This window comes from Somniosus microcephalus, chromosome 21, assembly GCF_052327205.1.
Source record: "Somniosus microcephalus isolate GS21.2 chromosome 21, FLI_Smic_1.0, whole genome shotgun sequence".
Lineage (NCBI taxonomy): Eukaryota > Metazoa > Chordata > Chondrichthyes > Squaliformes > Somniosidae > Somniosus > Somniosus microcephalus.
Window position 1 is genome coordinate 16,890,374 of NC_141007.1, and position 22,200 is coordinate 16,912,573.

Below are 22,200 nucleotides of genomic sequence, written 5' to 3' on the forward strand. Positions count from 1 at the left end.
CCACCTCCGTAACATCGCCCGTCTCTGCCCTTGCCTCAGCTCATCCGCTGCTGAAACCCTCACCCATGCCTGTGTTACCTCTAGACTTGACTATTCCAACGCACTCCTGGCTGGCCTCCCACATTCCACCCTACGTAAACTTGAGGTCATCCAAAACTTGGCTGCCCGTGTCCTAACTCGCACCAAGTCCCGTTCACCCATCACCCCTGTGCTCACTGACCTACATTGTCTCCCGGTTAAGCAACGCCTCGATTTCAAAATTCTCATCCTTGTTTTCAAATCCCTCCATGACCTCGCCCTTTCCTATCTCTATAATCTCCTTCAGCCTCCCCCCCCCCCCACCCCCGAGATATTTGCGCTCCTCTAATTCTGCCCTCGAGGCTGATGATAATCGCTCCCCCATTGGTGGCCGTGCCTTCTGTTGCCTAGACCCTAAGCTCTGGAATTCCCTCCCTAAACCTCTCCGCCTCTCTTTCCTCCTTCAAGACGCTCCTTAAAACCTACCTCTTTGACCAAGCTTTTGGTCATCTGCCCTAATTTATCCTTATGTGGATCGGTGTCAAATTTTGTGTCTTAAAATACTCCTGTGAATAAATAATAAATCAAATAAATCAACTTTTATTGTCATTGTTAGTGCACAAGTGCAGTACAACGAAATGTAGGCTTGCGGCTCCCGAGAGTGTACATTTAGATTAAGACATTTAAACATTCAACATTCATTTGGCTTGTAATACATTAACATGAACATAACCATAATAAAGTGCATTGGCAGATGTGCAGACTTGAGTTTATTTGTGGAGTTCAGTAGGATGACAGCCCTGGGAAAGAAGCTGTTCCTAAATCTGGTCGTACGGGTGCGAATGCATCTGTAGCGTCTCCCAGATGGCAGGAGGGTGAACAGACTGTGGCTGGGGTGGGTAGGGTCTTTGATGGATCGACCGTGACCTCCGTAGACAGCGTTTCTGGTATATGTGCTCCATGGTCGGTAGCCGGGTGCCAGTAATGCGTTGGGCAGTTTTGACTACCCGCTGCAGGGCTTTCCGGTCATAGTAGCTACAGCTGCCATACCATACTGTGATACAGTTCGTCAGGATGCTCTCTATTGTGCAGCGGTAAAAGTTAGAGAGGATCAGGGGTGACAGGTTACATCCCTTCAGCCTCCTTAGGAGATATAGGCACTGCTGGGCCTTCTTCACCAGAGAGGAGGTATTGAGGGACCAGGAGAGGTCTTCCGCGATGTGGACTCCGAGGAACTTAAAGCTGTCTACCCTTTCCACCACAGTCCCATGGATGTGGATGGGGGTGTGACTTCCGCCTTTAGACTTCCTGAAGTCCACAATGATTTCTTTGGTTTTCTTGATGTTAAGGGCCAGGTTGTTATCGGCGCACCACTTCACGAGATGCTGGACCTCCTCCCTGTAGGCTGGCTCATCGTTGTTGGTGATCTGGCCTACTACCGTGGTATCATCCGCAAACTTGATGATGGTGTTGGAACCATGAACAGCCACACAGTCGTGGGTGAAGAGGGAGTAGAGGAGGGGGCTCAGCACACATCCTTGTGGGGCCCCCGTGTTCAGGGTCGGGGGGGGGGGGGGGGGGGGGGGGAAGGTGTGGTTACCTAATTTGACAGACCGGGGTCTGTTTGTTAGGAAGTCCAGGGTCCAGTTGCAGAGGGAACTGTTCAGGCCAAGAGTTAGGAGGCCAGCTTGTTGGGGACGATAGTGTTGAATGCTGAGCTGTAGTCTATGAACAGCATTCTGATGTAGGTCTCCTTACCATCTAAGTGATTCAGTGCCGAGTGTAGAGCAGTTGTGATTGCATCTTCAGTTGATCTGTTTGCACGATAGGCAAACTGGTGTTGGTCAAGAGAGGCGGGAATACTGGCTTTGATGTGAGCTAAGACCAGTCTCTCGAAACACTTCTAATGAGTGTGAGTGCGACAGGTCGATAGTCGTTCAGGCACGTCACAGCCGTTTGTTTTGGCACAGGAATAATGGTAGTGGTCTTGAAGCATGTAGGGACTACTGCCTGGGCCAATGACAGATTGAAGATGGCGGTGAAGACATCAGCCAGCTGATCAGCACATTCCTTGAGTACCCGTCCAGGGATGCTATCCGGTCCAGCAGCCTTTCGTGTGTTCACTCCGCGTAAAACACCCCTTACGTCGGAGGTCGACAGAGTGAGCACCTGGTCTTCCGGGGGTGGCAAGGCTTTGGTAGCCGGCTCCCTGTTGTCCCTGTCGAAGCGAGCGTAGAAGTTGTTAAGCTCCTCCGGAAGGGAGGCATCGCTAACCAGGGGGCTGGTGTTTTTGCCCTTGTAGTCAGTGATGGACTGGATGCCTTGCCACATGCGCCGGGGGTCCGAGTTGTTGTGGAAGTGATCCTCTATCCGCAGTGTCTGTTTCCTTTTGGCAGTCCTGATACCCTTTTTTAGGTTGGTCCTAGCTGCACTGTAAGCCGCCGTGTCACCAGATTTAAAAGCTGCGTCGCGTGCTTTCAACAGCGAGCGGACCTCTCCGTTCATCCAGGGTTTCTGGTTGGGGTATGTTCTGATATTTTTATGGGTCGTGACGACCTCGACGCAGCTGTTAATGTAGAATAGCACTGTGGATGTGTATTCCGTGGGACGTTTTACTACGTTAAAGGCGCTATATAAATACAAGTTGTTGTTGGTGTTGAGTTTAGTCTGAGGTGAAGAATGTGTTGGTCATCTTGCTGCAATGAGCTGGTGTGACCCCAACTGCAGAGTCCCTCAGTGACACTGAAATAGGAAGAAAACAAGAGGGGGATTAAACCCGATCTCAATCCAGTGACTTCTGCTGCCAAGTGTGTGCGCGTCGACATCAGGCAAGGACCGGATCGGGCTGAGCTGTGATGCCCTCCACGATCAAATAGCCTGCTGCCCCTCACTGTCCAGGCTCACACAGGAAGAGTGGTTGAGATGATGGCGGATCACCAATGCCCGTGGCACTGTACCCCAGTGAGAGTCAGCAAATTCAGGAGGAAGGGGGGGGGGGGGGGGTGGGAATGTTGTCAGGAAACAAGTTGAGTACAAATCTGATCAGCACGTGTTTCTGTAACAAGTACTCAATCCAGGTGTTTGTAAGAATCGGTGTCACCATCGGGTCCCCCTGAAATGTCTGTATAAAGGAAATGACCCAGGGGCCTACGTTCCTCCTCCGATCAGTCGTCGGAGTTGTGTTAGGAGACACTGAGATGCTGGAATGGCTGAGTTACGAATGGAATTGAATTAATGGAGTAAAGCTCCCTCTACACTGTCCCATCAAACACGCCCGGAGCAGGTACAGCACAGGTTAGATACAGAGTAAAGCTCCCTCTACACTGTCCCATCAAACACGCCCAGGGCAGGTACAGCACAGGTTAGATAGAGTAAAGCTCCCTCTACACTGTCCCATCAAACACGCCCGGAGCAGGTACAGCACAGGTTAGATACAGAGTAAAGCTCCCTCTACACTGTCCCATCAAACACGCCCAGGGCAGGTACAGCACGGGTTAGATACAGAGTAAAGCTCCCTCTACACTGTCCCATCAAACACTCCCAGGGCAGGTACAGCACGGGTTAGACACAGAGTAAAGCTCCCTCTACACTGTCCCATCAAACACTCCCAGGGCAGGTACAGCACGGATACGGTAGCATAATGATTATGTTACTGGACTAAAAATCTGGAGACGGGAGATCAAATCCTAAAATAGCAGTTTGTGAATTTGAATTCAGTTAATTAAATAAATATGAAATAAAAAGCTAGTATCAGTGACAATTAAGTTATCGGATTGTCTTAAAAACCCAACTGGGCGCAGCTCCAACAACACTCGAGAAGCTCGACACCATCCAGGACAAAGCAGCCCGCTTGACTGGCACCCCATCCACCACCTTAAACATTCACTCCCTCCACCACCGGCGCAGCGTGGACCATCTACAAGATGCACTGCAGCAACTCGCCAAGGCTTCTTCGGCAGCACCTCCCAAACCCACGACCTCTTCCACCTAGAAGGGCAAGGGCAGCAGGCACATGGGAACACCGCCACCTCCAAGTTCCCCTTCAAGTCACACACCATCCTGACTTGGAAATATATCGCCGATCCTTCATTGTCGCTGGGTCAAAATCCTGGAACTCCCTCCCGAACATCACTGTGGGAGTACCTTCATCACACGGACTGCACCACCACCTTCTCAAGGGCAACGAGGGAGGGGCAATAAATGCTGGCCTTGCCAGCGAAGCCCACATTCCGAGAATGAATTTAAAAAAAAGATAAAGTAAAGCTCCTTCTACACTGTCCTATCAAACTCTCCCAGTGCAGGTACAGCACGGGTTCGAGTAAAGCTCCACACTGTGCATCAAACACTGTCTGTAAAATCAGGCTCATTAACCTCAATTACTCCAATTCAGTTCAGACCCAAAAACAAAGAACATCTCTAAACAACACACACATGTTTAAAGTTATAGAACAGCACGTGCTTACAAATACCCAGTAACTTATAAGTCGTCCTCCTTTTGTTCTTACTTCAGGCGCCTTTCCAAATGACTGTAAAAGAAAACTGAATATAACTGAAGAAAAAGTTAGCTTTCACAGTTAAACAAACATTGAAATCTTTGTAACATTCTTAATGTGAACTAAAGTAAGGCTTGCACAAAAGGGGTTAACATCTGCAGGCTGAAACGTGGAGGACCCAGCTGCAGCTTGTAGGCTCCGAAAAAGTCATTACTCTCAGCACGGTTGAAGCAACAGTACACAGAAAACAAAAGAAACCCGCTGCCTTTTTATTTGTACTGTTTTCCTCCCCACAACTATTTTAATTTCTCATGCTGACTGTGAGGTTTAAACCTCTCTTTGTCCTAACTTTGGACAAAGGGAGGGCAATAAATGCTGGCCTTGCTCGCGAAGCCCACAGGGCACCGAAAACAGGATGATGGAGGCATTGGGGGCACCAGATGACAAGTCAAAGGTTACTGCATCTGTCACTGCTGTTTCAACCCGAAAACCATTGTGCCTTCCTCGAAAACATGCTTACACTCCTCACTGAATTTATTACAGTGTTGAGCACTGTTCTAACTGCTTGATCAAGACAGGACAGGTTGCTTGACCAACCTTATTGAATTTTTTGAAGCGGTAACAGAGAGAGTAGACAAGGGTAATGTAGAAGATGTAATTTATCTAGATTTTCCAAAAGGCCTTTGATAAGATACCCCATAATAGACTGCTCAACAAGGTCAGAGAATGCGGAGTCGGGGGACAAGTAGAATGGATGGATTGCTGGCTGGCTTCAGGACATAGCTATTCACAGTGGCAGAAGGTGGGTAGTGGTGTTCCACAAGGATCAGTGCTGGGACCACTGCTGTTTACAATTTACATTGATATAGACTTTGGAATTAAAAACACAATTTCTAAATTTGCAGATGACACCAAATTGGGGGGGGGGGATAGTCAATACTGAGGACTACAAGTTACAGGAGAACATTAATAAACTTGCAGAATGGGCATATAATTGGCAAATGAAGTTCAACAGAGATAAATGTGAGGTGTTACATTTTGGTAGGAAGAATAGGGAGGTTACTTATTACTTGGAGGGTGCGAGTCTGGGTGGGGTAGAGGAACAAAGGGATCTCGGAGAACAAATACACAAATCACAAAGTAGCGACACAGGTTAGCAAGGCCATAAAAAAGGCAAACCAAGCACTAGGGTTTATTTCTGGAGGATAGAATTGAAAAGTAGGGAAGTTATGCTAAACCTGTATCGAAACTTGGTTAGACCACACTTAGAGTACTGCGTACAGTTCTGGTTGCCATATTATAAAAAGGATATAGAGGCACTGGAGAGGGTGCAGAGATTTACAAGGATGATACCAGAAATGCGAGGGTTGGATGAACAGGCTGGGTGTCTCTTTTCTCTTGAAAAAAGGCAGAGGGGTGACATACTAGAGGTCTTTAAATTATGAAAAATTTTGATAGAGCGGATGCAGAGAGAATGTTTCCACTTGTGGGGAAGAGCATAACTAGAGGCCATCAATATAAGATAGGCACCAAGAAATCCAATAGGGAATTCAGAAGAAACTTCTTTCCCCAGAGAGTGGTGAGAATGTGGAACTCGCTACCACAGGGCGTGGTTGAGGCAAATAGTATAGATGCATTGAAGGGGAGGCTGGACAAACATATGAGGGAGAAGGGAATAGAGGGTTATGCTGATAGATTTAGATGAGGAAAGACGAGAGGAGGCTCGAGTGGAGCATAAACGCTGGCATGGACTGGTTGGGCCTGTTTCTGTGCTGTATATCCTATGTAAATAACCCTTGGGCCATCGGGCCCTTGTAGGTCTTAGGACCCCCCAACAAAGGGGGCTTTGACCCATTTAAACGAGTCTTTGTGTCCAAGGCAAATTGTGATCCTTGATGTAAGATATCACACAACACCAGGTTACAGTCCAACAGTTTTATTTGAAATCACAAGCTTTCGGAGCGCTGCTCCTTCGTCAGGTGAAGTGGAGAAATGCATAAAGACACAACTTATATCGTCAGAGAATAATGTCAGATGTTTACAGGTAATCTTTCCAACTGCCATTTATCGCACCTCGGCAGAGAGATAATCACAGCAGTCAAAGGTGTGAATGGTGTCCAAACAGGTCAGTCAGGAAAACATTACATCAAAGAACATGCAGATGCTGGGGTCTGTATGAAAAACAAAAAAAGACAGAAAACATTTTTTTTGCTGGAAATCACAGCAGGTCCGGCCGCATCTGTGTAGAGAGAACAAGCCAATGTCGACTCGAGTCTGGATGACCCTGCGTCAGGTGGGGTTACATGTAGCATGACATGAACCCTGGATCTCGGTTGAGGCCGTCCTCATGGGTGCGGAACTTGGCTATCAGTTTCTGCTCGACAATTTTGCGTTGTCGTGTGTCTCGAAGGCCGCCTTGGAGAATGCTTACCCGAAGATCGGAGGCTGAATGTCCTTGACTGCTGAAGTGTTCCCCGACTGGGAGGGAACACTCCTGCCTGGTGATTGTTGCGCGGTGTCCGTTCATCCGTTGTCGCAGTGTCTGCATGGTCTCGCCGATGTACCATGCTCCGGGGCATCCTTTCCTGCAACGTATGAGGTAGACAACGTTGGCCGAGTCACATGAGTATGTACCATGTACCTGGTGGGTGGTGTCCTCACGTGTGATGATGGTATCTGTGTTGATGATCTGGCATGTCTTGCAGAGGTTGCTGTGGCAGGGTTGTGTGGTGTCGTGGTCGCTGTTCTCCTGAAAGCTGGGTAATTTGCTGCGAACGATGGTCTGTTTGAAAGCGAGTAGTGGAGGCATGGGGATGGCCTTAGCGAGGTGTTCGTCGTCATCGATGACATGTTGAAGGCTGCGAAGAACATGGCGTAGTTTCTCCGTTCCGGCAAAGTACTGGACGACGAAGGGTACTCTGTTGGTTGTGTCCCGTGTTTGTCTTCCGAGGAGGTTTATGCGATTTTTCGCTGTGGCCCGTCGGAACTGTCGATCGACGAGTCGAGCGTCATATCCCGTTCTTACAAGGGGCATGGTACATCGGCGAGACCATGCAGACACTGCGACAACGGATGAACGGACACCGCGCAACAATCGCCAGGCAGGAGTGTTCCCTGCCAGTCGGGGAACACTTCAGCAGTCAAGGACATTCAGCCTCCGATCTTCGGGTAAGCATTCTCCAAGACGGCCTTCGAGACACACGACAATGCAAAATAGTCGAGCAGAAACTGATAGCCAAGTTCCGCACCCATGAGGACGGCCTCAACCGAGATCTTGGGTTCATGTCACGCTACATGTAACCCCACCTGACGCAGGGTCATCCAGACTCGAGTCGACATTGGCTTGTTCTCTCTACACATTTGTGATTTCCAGCAAAAAAAGTGTTTTCTGTCTGTTTTTTTGTTTTTCATACAGACCCCAGCATCTGCATGTTCTTTGATGTAATGTTTTCCTGACTGACCTGTTTGGACACCATTCACACCTTTGACTGCTGTGATTATCTCTCTGCCGAGGTGCGATAAATGGCAGTTGGAAAGATTACCTGTAAACATCTGACATTATTCTCTGACTATATAAGCTGTGTCTTTATGCATTTCTCCACTTCACCGGACGAAGGAGCAGCGCTCCGAAAGCTTGTGATTTCAAATAAAGCTGTTGGACTATAACCTGGTGTTGTGCGATATCTTACATTTGTCCACCCCAGTCCAACTCCAGCATCTCCACACCGTGATCCTTGATGTTCAAGGATAAGTGTCTCTAAACTTTCATTTAGTTTAGCGTTTGATTCTGCCGTGGCAGAATAATCTAGTGCAACGTGCCAGTGTTAAAAGTCAGTAGCTGGCTTGGAAGACTACTCTATCTAGCAGAGAGATCAGGTAACGATCTTCAAGCGTCTGTTCTATGACACATCCACATTATGCTCCATTATCTGGGTGTGCCAACTGTTAGAGGATGGGTGCTTATACTTACATGTTTATAAGTTACTCCTGAAAATAATAGGATTCAAAGCATTGAATGCTGACATCCATAGAATATTAAGCATCTAGTAATAACAATTATTGACAATTATTAAACATAATCTAACACTTACGGCAAAACCTTGAGTTCACCGGAGAATTCAAACACGTTAAACTTCGAGCTCGAAACTAATAGGCTCATCAGACCGTAGATAATTTGGAGGGCTCGCTCCGGACACCCATTTTACAACTGGTACGTTACAACAACAACTACTTGTATTTATATAGCACCTTTAACGTAGTAAAACATCCCAAGGCACTTCACAGGAGCGTTATAAAACAAAATCTGACACCGGATTTGACATAAGGAGATATTAGGGCAGATGACCAAAAGTTTGATCAAAGAGGTAGGTTTTAAGGAGCGTCTTAAAAGGAAGAGAAGTGGAGAGGTTAAGGGAGGGAATTCCAGAGCTTGGGGCCCAGGCAGCTGAAGGCACGGCTGCCAATGGTGGAACAATTAAAATTAGGGATGCTCAAGAGGGCAGAATTAGAGGAGCACAGATATCATGGAGGGTTGTGGTGCTGGGGTGGGGTTAGAGAGATAGGGAGGGGTGAGGCCAAGGAGGGATTTGAAAACAAGAATGAGAGTTTTAAAGTCGAGGTGTTGCTTAACCAGGAGCCAATGTAGGTCAGCGAGCACAAGTGTGCTGGGTGTACGGGACTTGGTGCGAGTTAGGACACGGGGGCAGTGAGCACAGAGGGTGATGGGTGTACGGGACTTGGTGCGAGTTAGGACACGGGGCAGCCGAGTTTTGGATGAGCTCAAGTTTACGTAGGGTAGAATGTGGGAGGCCAGCCAGGAGTGCGTTGGAATAGTCAAGTCTAGAGGTAACAAAGGCCTGGATGAGGGTTTCAGCAGCAGCTGAGCTGAGGCAAGGGTGGAGACAGGCGATGTTACGGAGGTGGAAATACGCGTTATTAGTGATGTCGCGGATATGTGGTCGGAAGCTCATCTCGGGGTCAAATATGACCCCAAGGTTGCGAACAGTGTGGTTCAGCCTCAGACAGTTGTCAGCGAGAGGGATGGAGTCAGTGGCTGGGGAACAGAGTTTGTGATGGGGACCAAAGGCAATTCGCATGCATCATTAACATTACCTAATCCCATTTCTCAGATCAATAACTTTAGTTTCAACGAGTACCATTCCCCAAACTTTGGTATGGTTGACTGAATTATTAATCCAATCAGTAAACGAGAGACAATTACAGAGAGATTAATGAACAAAGGCCCCCTACGGGCAATGTCATCATTTGTCCACATTCCTTACGCAGATGTGGCTGTGGGGGAGTTAAAGCCCCTAGAATATTTTTCTATCACACATGAATATTCAATTGAAATGATATTGCCTTGGCTTGATGGTGAAAATATGTCTTTGCTCAATATATCCTGGGGGGACATTTAGCTGCCATATAGATGTGGCACATCTTTCCCCTAACCCCTACAAAGCTGAAGGTATATGGGGCTAGAAACAGCTAATCTATCTCAATCCTCAACTGAACAAAGGATGCCTGTTTGCCCGATGTTGAATCTCTTATAACCTAAAGTTGCCTGACTTCCTTTGCCTGGCATAATTTTTAATTCCCAATGTCTGATCTGAAACATTGCTAAAATATACATTCATTCAAAATAAAGCAAACCTGTCTCATAAGTAATTTTCTGTTCGAAGAATGAAAATGTAATCAACAGTCAAAAGCTAAGAGTTATTATTACAATATAAGGAGACTTCAAGACAGTTTAACCCTTTCCTTACAGGGGGCACCGAGCGAGGAGGCGCGGGGGGGCACCGAGCGAGGAGGGGCACCGAGCGAGGAGAGGCGGGGGGGCACCGAGCGAGGAGAGGCGGGGGGGGCACCGAGCGAGGAGAGGCGGGGGGGGGCACCGAGCGAGGAGAGGCGGGGGGGCACCGAGCGAGGAGAGGCGGGGGGGCACCGAGCGAGGAGAGGCGGGGGGGCACCGAGCGAGGAGAGGCGGGGGGCACCGAGCGAGGAGAGGCGGGGGGGCACCGAGCGAGGAGAGGCGGGGGGGCACCGAGCGAGGAGAGGCGGGGGGGCACCGAGCGAGGAGAGGCGGGGGGGCACCGAGCGAGGAGAGGCGGGGGGGCACCGAGCGAGGAGAGGCGGGGGGGCACCGAGCGAGGAGAGGCGGGGGGGCACCGAGCGAGGAGAGGCGGGGGGCACCGAGCGAGGAGAGGCGGGGGGCACCGAGCGAGGAGAGGCGGGGGGCACCGAGCGAGGAGAGGCGGGGGGGCACCGAGCGAGGAGAGGCGGGGGGGCACCGAGCGAGGAGAGGCGGGGGGGCACCGAGCGAGGAGAGGCGGGGGGGCACCGAGCGAGGAGAGGCGGGGGGCACCGAGCGAGGAGAGGCGGGGGGCACCGAGCGAGGAGAGGCGGGGGGGCACCGAGCGAGGAGAGGCGGGGGGGCACCGAGCGAGGAGAGGCGGGGGGGGCACCGAGCGAGGAGAGGCGGGGGGGGCACCGAGCGAGGAGAGGCGGGGGGGCACCGAGCGAGGAGAGGCGGGGGGGCACCGAGCGAGGAGAGGCGGGGGGCACCGAGCGAGGAGAGGCGGGGGGCACCGAGCGAGGAGAGGCGGGGGGCACCGAGCGAGGAGGGGAGCAGGCACTTGCCAACGAAAGAAAGAGCCAGATCACTTCATGAAGAATACACAGCATTTTATTATTCAGTTAATTTCTACCTACCAAATGCATTGAGAGTCAAGGGATAAGTACACAGGCCTTTCCATTTTAACATTGATTTTTTTTATATATACATGAAATGTCTGCAAGGCTTATGATATACACCAATTCAAAAAAAAGTAAACAATCAAATGGTCCAGGTGCCGAATGCTCTTTCACACAGTTCAATAGTTCAGGTGACAGTGTGCAGAGGAAAGCTCAAACTCCCTAGTCTCATCGTTTCTTAGCAGTTTTCCCAGTGTAAGGCAAAAACAAACTCAAGGAAATTAAACTTAAAAATATATAACTGGACTGCAGGAACCAAAACTCCATTTCAGATCAAGCTGCAGCACTGTCAAACTTCCCAGCATCCAGTACTGCCCACACCCTGACCCCAGAGTATGGCTGGCATCACCAGACTTTGATCAGATCTGTGACCAGTCGGCAGGATCAGCTCCAAGAATTCTCCCCTCCTCCCCGTACACATTCTCCAGTGTGCACCAGACCCGGTGCTGCATTCCATGGACTGTACATGTGTACCGTTCACCAGCCAGTGTGTGTAACCATGTATTTTATCCCCTACTAGAGTTTCAGTGTAATGATGGACATATAAAGTGTTAATTGTCACTCAAAATGTGAAAACAGCCAGCAGTCCAATTAGTCTGTCTTACCAAAAGTGGGGCGGGTCTGTCGTTGCATAATATTAGGGTACAGTACTGGTGGATACAGGTCTGTCATTATTACATTGGGGTACAGTACTGGTGGGTACAGGTCTGTCAATGTACATTAGGTAACAGTACTGGTGGGTACAGATCTGTCACTATACGACATTAGGGTACAGGTCTGTCACTGTATAACGCTGGGGTACAGTACTGGTGGGTACAGGTCTGTCACTGTAACACTGGGGTACAGTACTGGTGGGTACAGGTCTGTCACTGTAACATTGGGGTACAGTACTGGTGGGTACAGGTCTGTCACTGTATAACACTGGGGTACAGTACTGGTGGGTACAGGTCTGTCACTGTAACATTGGGGTACAGTACTGGTGGGTACAGGTCTGTCACTGTATAACACTGGGGTACAGTACTGGTGGGTACAGGTCTGTCACTGTATAACACTGGGGTACAGTACTGGTGGGTACAGGTCCGTCACTGTGTAACACTGGGTTATAGTACTGGTGGGTACAGCTCTGTCGCTGTACAACACAGGATACAGTACTGATGGGTACAGGTCTGTCACTGTATAACACTGGGGTACAGTACTGGTGGGTACAGGTCCGTCACTGTGTAACACTGGGTTATAGTACTGGTGGGTACAGCTCTGTCGCTGTACAACACAGGATACAGTACTGATGGGTACAGATCTATTAGTGTATAACACGGGATGCAATACTGGTAGGTACAAGGCGGTCACTGTATAACACTGGAGTAACACAGCTTATTGCTGGTGACTGGGAGAAATTTGAGGGGATGAGTTACGATCACACAGAAAGTGCTTTACACAATATTAAAGTGTATTGACTGAAGGACAATTTCCTCTCTTCCCCCCCACCCCCCCCATTCCGGAATAGGATATTGGTACCAGAATATCTTAGCCAAGCCCAGTTGCAGTGTTGAACGCTGTGTTACTTACAGATTTATGCAGCTAAAAAATTTAACAAATTTGCACCACCTGTACATAATTCTGTATAACAGCCATGATTGTTGTGTCATTTGTTTCTAGTGCTGGTTATTTTATACACTGTTTGATACAACATATTCACGAGTAACAGGCTGGGGAACAGAACACGTGACATTACAGACACGCAGTGCTGGCATCAGTCACTCACAGACCGTCTCTGCCACACCGCGAACAGTACACCGTGTTCCCACACCAGGCATCCTCCTGCGAGTCTCTGAACGAGTGTGCCAATTTGCGGGTAGTTTTATGTGGTGAATCACATCGTCACATGGCATCCTTTCAGTTTATCAGTTCAGGCCAAATCTGGACCCAGCCCCCAGAGGTGACAGTCATAACCAATAGACCCAGTCCCCGGAGGTGACAGTCATAACCAATAGACCCAGTCCCCGGATGTAATGCTCAGCTGTTTCGGTCTGGGTTAGATGCCGTGCACCACGACAGTTGCTCTCTGATTCAACCACCGGGACTTGGCCAGTGGGTCCCGTCCCACTCGCCATTACTGAGGCTCAACTGATGAAACCGATGCCAATTGATGTGTGTGCTTCCACACAGTGGTTGCAAATGTTTGGGAACTCTATGATGCGGCACCACGTCCACCCCACCCCCACTAAATGGTATAACCCACCATTCGGCTCGTGGGCTTTCAATCACTACCGAGCATCAGTTCACTCATCAGAGCTCAAAACATTGGGTTCCCCATTAAAACAAGTGATATGCTGACGATCTTTAAGAGTGCACGCAGGAGATTGGACTGTGCTGGTGCCGAGCCAGATGCCTCCTTGCCCACGGACTTAACACATAGATGGTGCTTCCAGCTGGGCACATCAGCAACATTGAACAGAAAGCAAACAGCAATAAACAGACAAGCTGCCGTTCACAATTCATTACATACATTTTAATGTCAATGTGCTACATCACTTACAGGCATGGTAAGGGAGACGGGGGGAGAAACAGTCCACGACAGCCAACTACACAGGGGTCCTGGTCATATTATACCAGGACACGGATCAGAGGATGGCTTTAGTTACCACCTGTCTTGCTTTGGGGCCAGTCTCAGTGTGTATCCAGGCCTCTGTTGACTGCAGAACTGCTACCCGCCCCTCCCCTCCGCGTTTGGTGAATTATCTTGTCCGCTTGGATCCGCGAGTTTCTAATCCAGTCTGCTCTTCAAACAGTCGATGCATCTGCAAAAGGTTCTGAGGAATCGGTTTCCATCCTTGGCCTTCTCAATTGATGCCTGGAGCCATTCTTAACATTATTCAGGAACTAACCGTCACCCTGCGTCAGTGCAGAGACTGCATATACCACCATTAGCAAAACTGACCAGATGGGGGTCAGAGGTCCATAGCGACACCCTGGGAGGTACTAACTTCAACCCGATTCCTTATTTATAGTGGATGTCGATGGCAGTGGCTCCAGACTTGTCCGGAGTGAAAACTCTGTGGACATCCCTCTTTCCCTGGACTGGTAAATTCTGGTACCGATCTATCCTACGCTCACCATTTCTCTACCCAAAGTTCCTGCACATTCCCTTTATGTTGAATGAAAGCACGTCCACTCGTCCCCTAAGATCCCATTGCCAACACTGGTGGGCACTCAGCTAAGGCACGCCTTGTTATAGGGGTGACTGTGCCCATCTAGCCCGCCTGCCTGCCCCCTCCTCCCATGGCGAGATGCTCCTCTATTGCCAAGCATTAGCCACGCTGGCAGTTCCATGGCTGGCAGAATCGGACCGCTGGGTGGCCCTGGTTGGCACTCCGAACCATCGTGGGGGGTGGGCGGTCACGTTGGTGGCTTGAGTGCCGCGTTACCGGGACAGCAGGAAACGAATCCTGCAGATGACCAAGAACATGCCACCACCCCCAAAATACCAGGCTTGCAAATGGTGGCGGTTTTGGCAAAGTGTAACTGGGCTGGGGTCACCCAGCACAAGGAGCGGTAAAAGGCGTGGTATCCATGGAACTATGGCAACTGGCCAGGCCTGAACAGCAGTAACTTGTAACATCGGTTCAGTTCGAGCTAATCGCCATGATCAGTTGATCATCAACAGTCACGCGATCCCTCTCGCTTAAAGCAAAATTGCCAAAGAAATTGATTAAATTATTACAGTGTTCACTTGTGATAGAAACAAGCAACAAAAAAGGAGCATGTTTTTATTTAAAAAAAGCAAGACAGCTTTTAAAACAACCAAAGTTCATTAAGAACTAGAATTTCTCAGTTATGTCGTCAGATAGTGTGTTCAGTTCAAGATAAAAATCAAACTCCTATTGTTCAGGGTGGGCTGGGTGAGACTGCGCACAGTCCCGTCTAATACAGCAGAGCCACTGCTGTTGTATATAAATATACAAGTCTGGCTGGAGGGATGAGCTGGACTGAATGGTGCAATAACCAGCAGGACTACCACTGGCTGTGGAGAGAAAGGCGGGGTTACTGTACTTACCCCACTCCTCAGCAGAGCGTATTTGTGGCCCCAGAGACCACACACACCAGGAATTCCCTGCTGACAGAGGCCGAGGAATCGCCCCATTGTGTACTAATCTGCCGCCTTCAACGCGCATCAGTTACACAACCCCCTTCCAGTGCCGCCAAGGGTTTAACTTGCCAGGGCACCCATGGCTTATAAATAGAACGGACATAATCCACAAGAGCTGCTCTGTCACTCGATCCCAGCCTCAGCTTGCAGTGGAGAGCAGAGACAGAGGGCTGTTCTTTTTGCAGCGAGTGAGCAGAATACAAAAACCACGCTGCTGGATTCTCCGTGTCCAGTCTTTCATTCAACCAGCCAGCCACGGGACAGAAGGCCAATGGCACCGCAGCATGAATTGCCCAGAATCTGCCCGTCATCTCTGACCTAACCGCGGCTCGCAGTTATCACGGTGAATTGGAGCAAGGGATAAGTTATTAGCCAGGGTCTGTGTGTTGGTATATTAAACAAATAAAAAACCAGGAAATTAAAAAGGCACTATGAAGACAGAATTCAGAAAGTGCTCAGCCACACACCTTTAAGACCACAAGGAGCCCAAACTCCTGTATAAACTCCTAGAACATGCCGTTGATAAAAGCAGTCAAGTTATTCTCTGAAATTACAAGTCATCTTGACAATTTATACATGGTTCCTAAAGCTGCTAGCTGCTAAAGGAAACTTTAGGTTTATTTCCAAGGACAAGCTAAATTAACATAATTTGTACAAAAACGAGGGGGGAAAGAAACCAAAGCCGGAATTCCGTGTCTGAAACGCATAAGGCCAAGAATGAATTTTTTCTTTTAAAAAGACCCAAGGCAAGAACTGTTACTGACCTCCGGTCTGTGTTACATCGCTGATAAGATTATCCAATATTTGCATAGAGAAAAAACATTTATATTCTACAACAGGATTAGAGTAATGGAATTATAACCCATGCACAGATTGACAGGGGGAAGAGAGAAGGGGGGGGGGGGGGGGGGGGGGGAGGGTGGGGAGTAGCTTTGGAAACCTATTGGTAAAACCGCTCAGCTTTTCTGTTCCCCCCCCCCGTCCACCTGTAGAATTGGTTTTGGCGCTCTAGTTTGAAGTTCCATACAGACTGCGAAGTTCATGGGGGGGGGGGCTGCGACCGCCTTCAGGTATCAGCACAGCTGTCCATCAGATGCTCCTGTTGACCGGGGTGACGTAATTGCGGGGAAACATGCCCGACTGCCCGTGGCAGCTGCCCTTCCACCAGTTGGGGTCAGAGTTGTCGAGAACCTGGATGAAGTCGCCACGGCGGAATCCGAGCTCGCCTTCCTCCTGCGGATCGAAGTCGAAGAGCGCCTGCACGTATGTGGGTTGCTGCGGGGAGGGGGAGGGGAGGAAAAACGAAGGTGGAGTTAACCGGGCAGGCGGGATGCGTTTCAGTCCAGGTATTGGACACGGGCGGTCAACTCCACAACGGTGGGAAGGAGCTGGCCAGTTAATAGGCGACAGCCCTAGCTCAGTGGAACCACTCTCGCATCCGACTCCAAGATTTGGGATCATCCTTCCTCTCGTGGGTCGCAAACTGAGAGTGAAAGGGGCAAACCCCATCACACCATGTTGTGACCTAGACCTGTGTGGGTGCCATGCACCAGCAGAGACCCCCGCTACACTGCTCTGTGGCAGACAGTGTGCTACGTCTCCAAGCCATTCCAGACTGACCATAGTCTGGACTGGATCAGGTTTAAACTTCTTTTGAAGCGAGCTGGTTAGTGCTCAGACCCACTTCTCCTTTAGGAGTTGTTGGGTCAGAGAACACCAGCTGCAGTCCCTTGGAATGCAATTCCTTTTTAAAATGTACTATCATGCTCAAAGTGGTGAGAGATATTAGTGATAAACATTCTCAGCACGGGTTAGATACAAAGTAAAGCTCCCTCTACATTGTCCATCAAACACTCCCAGGGCAGGTACAGCACGGGTTAGATACAGAGTAAAGCTCCCTCTACACTGTCCCATCAAACACTCCCAGGGCAGGTACAGCACGGGTTAGATACAGAGTAAAGCTCCCTCTACACTGTCCATTCAAACACTCCCAGGGCAGGTACAACACGGGTTAGATACAGAGTAAAGCTCCCTCTACACTGTCCCATCCAACACTCCCAGGGCAGGGGTTAGATAGAGAGTAAAGCTCCCACTACACTGTCCCATCAAACACTCCCAGGGCAGGTACAACACGGGTTAGATAGAGATTAAAGCTCCCTCTACACTGTCCCATCAACACTCCCAGGGCAGGAACAGCACGGGTTAGATAGAGATTAAAGCTCCCTCTACACTGTCCCATCAAACAGTCCCAGGGCAGGAACAGCACAGGTTAGATACAGAGTAAAGCTCCCTCTACACTGCCCCATCAAACACTCCCAGGGCAGGAACAGCACAGGTTAGATACAGAGTAAAGCTCCCTCTACACTGTCCCATCAAACACTCCCAGGGCAGGTACAACACGGGTTAGATAGAGATTAAAGCTCCCTCTACACTGCCCCATCAAACACTCCCAGGGCAGGTACAGCATGGGTTAGATACAGAGTAAAGCTCCCTCTACACTGCCCCATCAAACACTCCCAGGGCAGGAACAGCACGGGTTAGATACAGAGTAAAGCTCCCTCTACACTGTCCCATCAAACACTCCCAGGGCAGGTACAGCACGGGTTAGAATAAAGCTCCCTGCCATCGCCTATGTGCTTTAGCCCCCAAACTCAAGAGCGCCCCCTGTTGTGCCAATGTGACATTTTCCATTTGCCACCTCTGATACCAGATGCCCTTTTGCACTGTGGACTGATGCTTGGAACTGGACTGAGAATGCCCAAAGCCCACTACATGTAGGACTGAGAGCCAGCAGACAGAGGGGCTTTTCATCTCGTTGATTGGATTTTAAGTCAGGTACAAGAGGTGAAAAGCCAGTGTCTAACACACGACACGACCTACTCCTGAAGTAATTGCTAACAATCCCTCAGACTCCTCTCTACCTCAGACATGTCCTTAATCGCACTGCAAGTTCCTGGTTTCAACTATACCAAGTGTGGGAAGCAGGGGTGCTGAAGCCAGTGTGCAAACACCGAGGGCTCCCCTCCGCTTCATCCCCCATTCAGTACACCCACCGAGAGCTGGAAACAAGAGACGGTCCTTCTCCACGTTGATATGAAATTTGCTTTCTCCTCACATCTTCCCCCTTATTTTTATTCCCTCGTCCCCCAAAGGTAGAACTCAATATCTCTCGAGGGTCAAATTGGACAAGTGCCTTGAAGAAACAGATCGATTACAACTGCAGGAAGGCCCATTAGAGGGACAAATGGTCTTTCCTGGTTGAAATTTGCCATGTTTCTAGGAGCTTACTATTGCTGCGGCCATTCTTTGTGTGAGCCGAGATAGTGACCATCTGCTGTTTATTCAACCATGTGGGTCATCACAGCTGAGCCGATCCTGACCTCGCCCAATGTCCACATGCCCAATGTCCCTCCTCCTCCCTTCTCCATCCTCACAATATCCCCATTTTCAACCCTTCCAACTCCGTAATGCTCAGGCCCTTTGGGACAGTCCGACCAGCAGCCAACAGTCCACACTGGGCAATTGGAGACACACCATCCCCTCGCCATTTAAGCAGCAGGGCTGAGCTCAGCCACGCAAGGGGACAAAGTGGGATTGGTGCTGAAGTGTGGGAGCTGAAGCAGCTCCTGCCCCAGTTCGTGGAGCATTCCGGCCTTCGAACTGGAAACGTTGCTGCAAAAAAAAATCAGCTGGAAATCTGCAGCAAGAGATGTGCAGCTCCATCGAGAACTGGGAGGAGCCAGTCCTTTAACCTTTGCTCCTTGGCCCGCCAGTGCGATCACTTCCCCCTCACCTGTGGGACCTGCTCGATGTCACGCAGGAAGATCTGTTGGTTCCGAGACACGGATGTGGATCTGTGATAGTCCACCAGTTCATTCAGAGAGTTAAACTTTACTACCCACAAGAAGTACTTCCCTGCTCCGTCGCGCAGTACTTTAAAATGCTGCACGTCATTCCCAAACCTGCAAGGAACAGAGAGAGGAAATCATTGTTTTTAAAAGCCACTTACACGGAGGACTGAAATTTCACGATTCAAGCTACACTCGGACTCTGCAGCGGCTTTAGTGATTTTCCTCCCCCTCCCCTCGTCTCCCAAAGGCACAGGCTACTGCTGGGCTGTATACCCAGAAGGACAGGTCACCCACTGGCCCCTCGGCCAAGTAACCAATCTTCACGCAGGTGGTGGTGGCCTCCAGGCTATTTGACCATGGGGAGCATCGCGGCTGTCCTCGCCTGGCATCGACGCACACTACTTTCCAGCGGGGCGGGGGGGGGGGGGGACCCTGGCCGATCACTGCCCTCCCCCCACCCTAGTCCTTAACCAAGCAGCGCAGAGGCCTAATGTAGTTCCCTTCACTGCTGCCCCAGCCTCAACATTTCTCTGATCGGTCTCCAGAATTAATGGGGCTTTTATCTCGGAGCAAAACTCTGCAATCAAAGGTTTCCAAATCCAACAGCCGCCTGTACTGTTCACACCGCTAGGGGGCAGCAGTGAGCTACAGTTGGTCATTCCTGCCCCGGTTACTCCAGAACCTAAATGTCCAGATTTGTCCACAGACATAACTAGGGGTTAAAAATTCCCTGGGTTGGTGAGGCCGGCTCGCAGTATCGAGACCGCAATGCTCTTGATCCCAGCCAGGCTATCCGAGGGGAGCCACAAAGAGAGGGGCTGAGAAAGTAATTCAGTCCTCGCCACAGAATAACGCACAATGACTCAAACTGGGGGGAAATTTGGTTGAAAGATGTACTTTGAGTTCTTTAAAATTAAATGAAAGACGCCAGGATAATTGAGCCTTTGTCCCACTTCCATACTTTTTATATCGAAAGGAGTAAAAGCCCCTGGCCGCAGAGACCTGGCCCACTGCACACGTAGAATCTCTCAGCACAGGAGGCCATTCAGCCCATCGTGCCTGTGCCAGCTCTTTGAAAGAGCGATCCAATTAGTCCCACTCCCCCACGTCTCCTTCCCCACAGCCCTGCAAATTTTTCCCCTTTAAGTATTTATCCAATTCCCTTTTGAAAGTTACTATTGAATCTGCTTCCACCACCCTCCCTTTCAGGCAGCGCATTCCAGATCATCATAACTCGCTGCATTAAAAAATTCTCATCTCCCCCCCTGGTTCTTTTGACAATTATCTTAAATCTGTGTCCTCCGACTCTGTTAAAGGGGCTTCAGGCATTTCAGTTGTTTCTTGATGGAGGGGTGTCCTTCGAGGAATCCCAGTGTGGGAGGAGAGCGGGGAGGAGGAGCAAGTGAAAGGAGGAGTATGCCCGAGGAATCCTTACTCTCTCTCTCGGGGCTGTCACAGTTGTGTTCACACCCAGCAGGAACAATTTGCCATCTCCCAAGCAAACTCCAAACTCTACTCGTACCAGACAACACCACGTGGTGGGAAGAGGACTGTACTGTCAAGCCCCCCAACCGTCAATCTGTTGTCACACGTTTGTGTAATAGACAGGACATGAATCGAGATAGCTGGTCAAAACAAAAACAGCTGCCCCGCCGCAGACCTGGGACAATGGCTCACAATTATCTCATTGAAACGCATAGAATTCTTCGAGGGCTTGACAGGTTAGATGCTGAAAGGCTGTTTCCCCCCCCCGGCCGGTGAGTCTAGAACTGGGGGACACAGTCCCCGTGTAGCCTGATCCTGCTCCTATTTCGTGTGTCTAATTCTGTTAGATTCAGGAGATGGTTCTGTGATAGTAGATTGGCGGTTAGGATCAGATCAGCCATGATCTTATTGAATGGCGGCGCAGACTCGAGGGGCCACATGGCCTACTCCTGCTCCTATTTCTTATGTTCTTATAAGACAGCCAGCAGATGGGAGTGCCCATGGAGTGAGGGGAGGGGGGGGGGGGGGCAATTCCCCCCTTGGACCCTCGGTGCCTGCTGATACTCACTTGACCGAGAGCGAGAAGTCGCCGGGGGCACTTTCACTTTCCCGTATGAGGAAGGCTCCGTCGTGCCTCTGTTTGCTGAGCAGCTCCTCTGCCTTTGCTCTGGAGATTTTCCCGAAGAACCATCTGTAAAAAAGGAGACAGAGGGGAATCACTCTGGTGCGCTGGGAGGTGCAGGTACTACCACACGTCTCACACCAAAATGATCACAACTGCTTGTATTTATACAGCGCCTTTAACGTAGCAAAACGTCCCAGGGCGCTTCACAGGCGCGATTATCAGACAGAAATCGACACTGAGCCAAAGGAGGAGACATTAGGGCAGGTGGCCAAAAGCTGGATCAAAGAGGGAGGTTTTAAGGAGCGTCTTGGAGGAGGAGAGAGAGGCGGAGAGGTTTAGGGAGGGAATTCCAGAGCTTAGGGCCCAGGCAGCTGAAGGCACGACCACCAAAGGCTGAGCGATTAAAATCAAGGAGGCCAAAATTGGAGGAGTGCAGAGATCTCAGAGGGTTGTGGGGCTGGAGGAGATTACAGAGATAGGGAGGGGCGAGGCCATGGAGGGATTTGAACACGAGGATGAGAATTTTAAATTTGAGGCATTTTAGGGCCGGGAGCCAATGTAGGTCAGCGAGCACAGGGGTGCTGGGTGAACGGGACTTGGTGCGAGTTAGGACACGGGCAGCAGAGATTTGGACAAGCGCAAGTTTAAGGAGGGTGGAAGGTGAGAAGCCGGCCAACAGAGCACTGGAAGAGTCGAGTCTAGAGGTAACAAAACATGGATGAGCGTTTCAGCAGCAGATGAGCTGAGGCAGGAAAGAAAGTAAGTTTGCTCACCCAGCCCCTCCCTCTTTCAGTGATCACACCCACCTCCTCACCATACCCCTCAATC

The 22,200-nt window shown here is 49.9% G+C and overlaps 1 protein-coding gene across 8 annotated transcripts in view; it reads right to left on the bottom strand.

Moving 5' to 3' along the window:
* Positions 1 to 602: 602 nt before the first annotated feature.
* LOC147102620 (growth factor receptor-bound protein 2) overlaps positions 603 to 22,200 on the bottom strand; it is a 166,275-nt gene continuing 144,677 nt past the window's right edge. For 6 of the 8 annotated variants that reach the window (XM_085963272.1, XM_085963271.1, XM_085963274.1 and 3 more), the window contains 3 exons: positions 21,316 to 21,438; positions 19,205 to 19,373; positions 11,181 to 16,686 (listed from right to left, as the gene is read on the bottom strand). In XM_085963272.1, the coding sequence (XP_085819398.1) occupies positions 16,501 to 16,686; positions 19,205 to 19,373; positions 21,316 to 21,438 (478 nt within the window). In that variant the 3' untranslated portion in view covers positions 11,181 to 16,500. Of the gene's footprint in view, positions 2,761 to 4,481; positions 4,545 to 11,180; positions 16,687 to 19,204; positions 19,374 to 21,315; positions 21,439 to 22,200 lie in introns of those variants that run through there. The other 2 variants (XM_085963278.1, XM_085963277.1) reach the window with 2 other exon arrangements.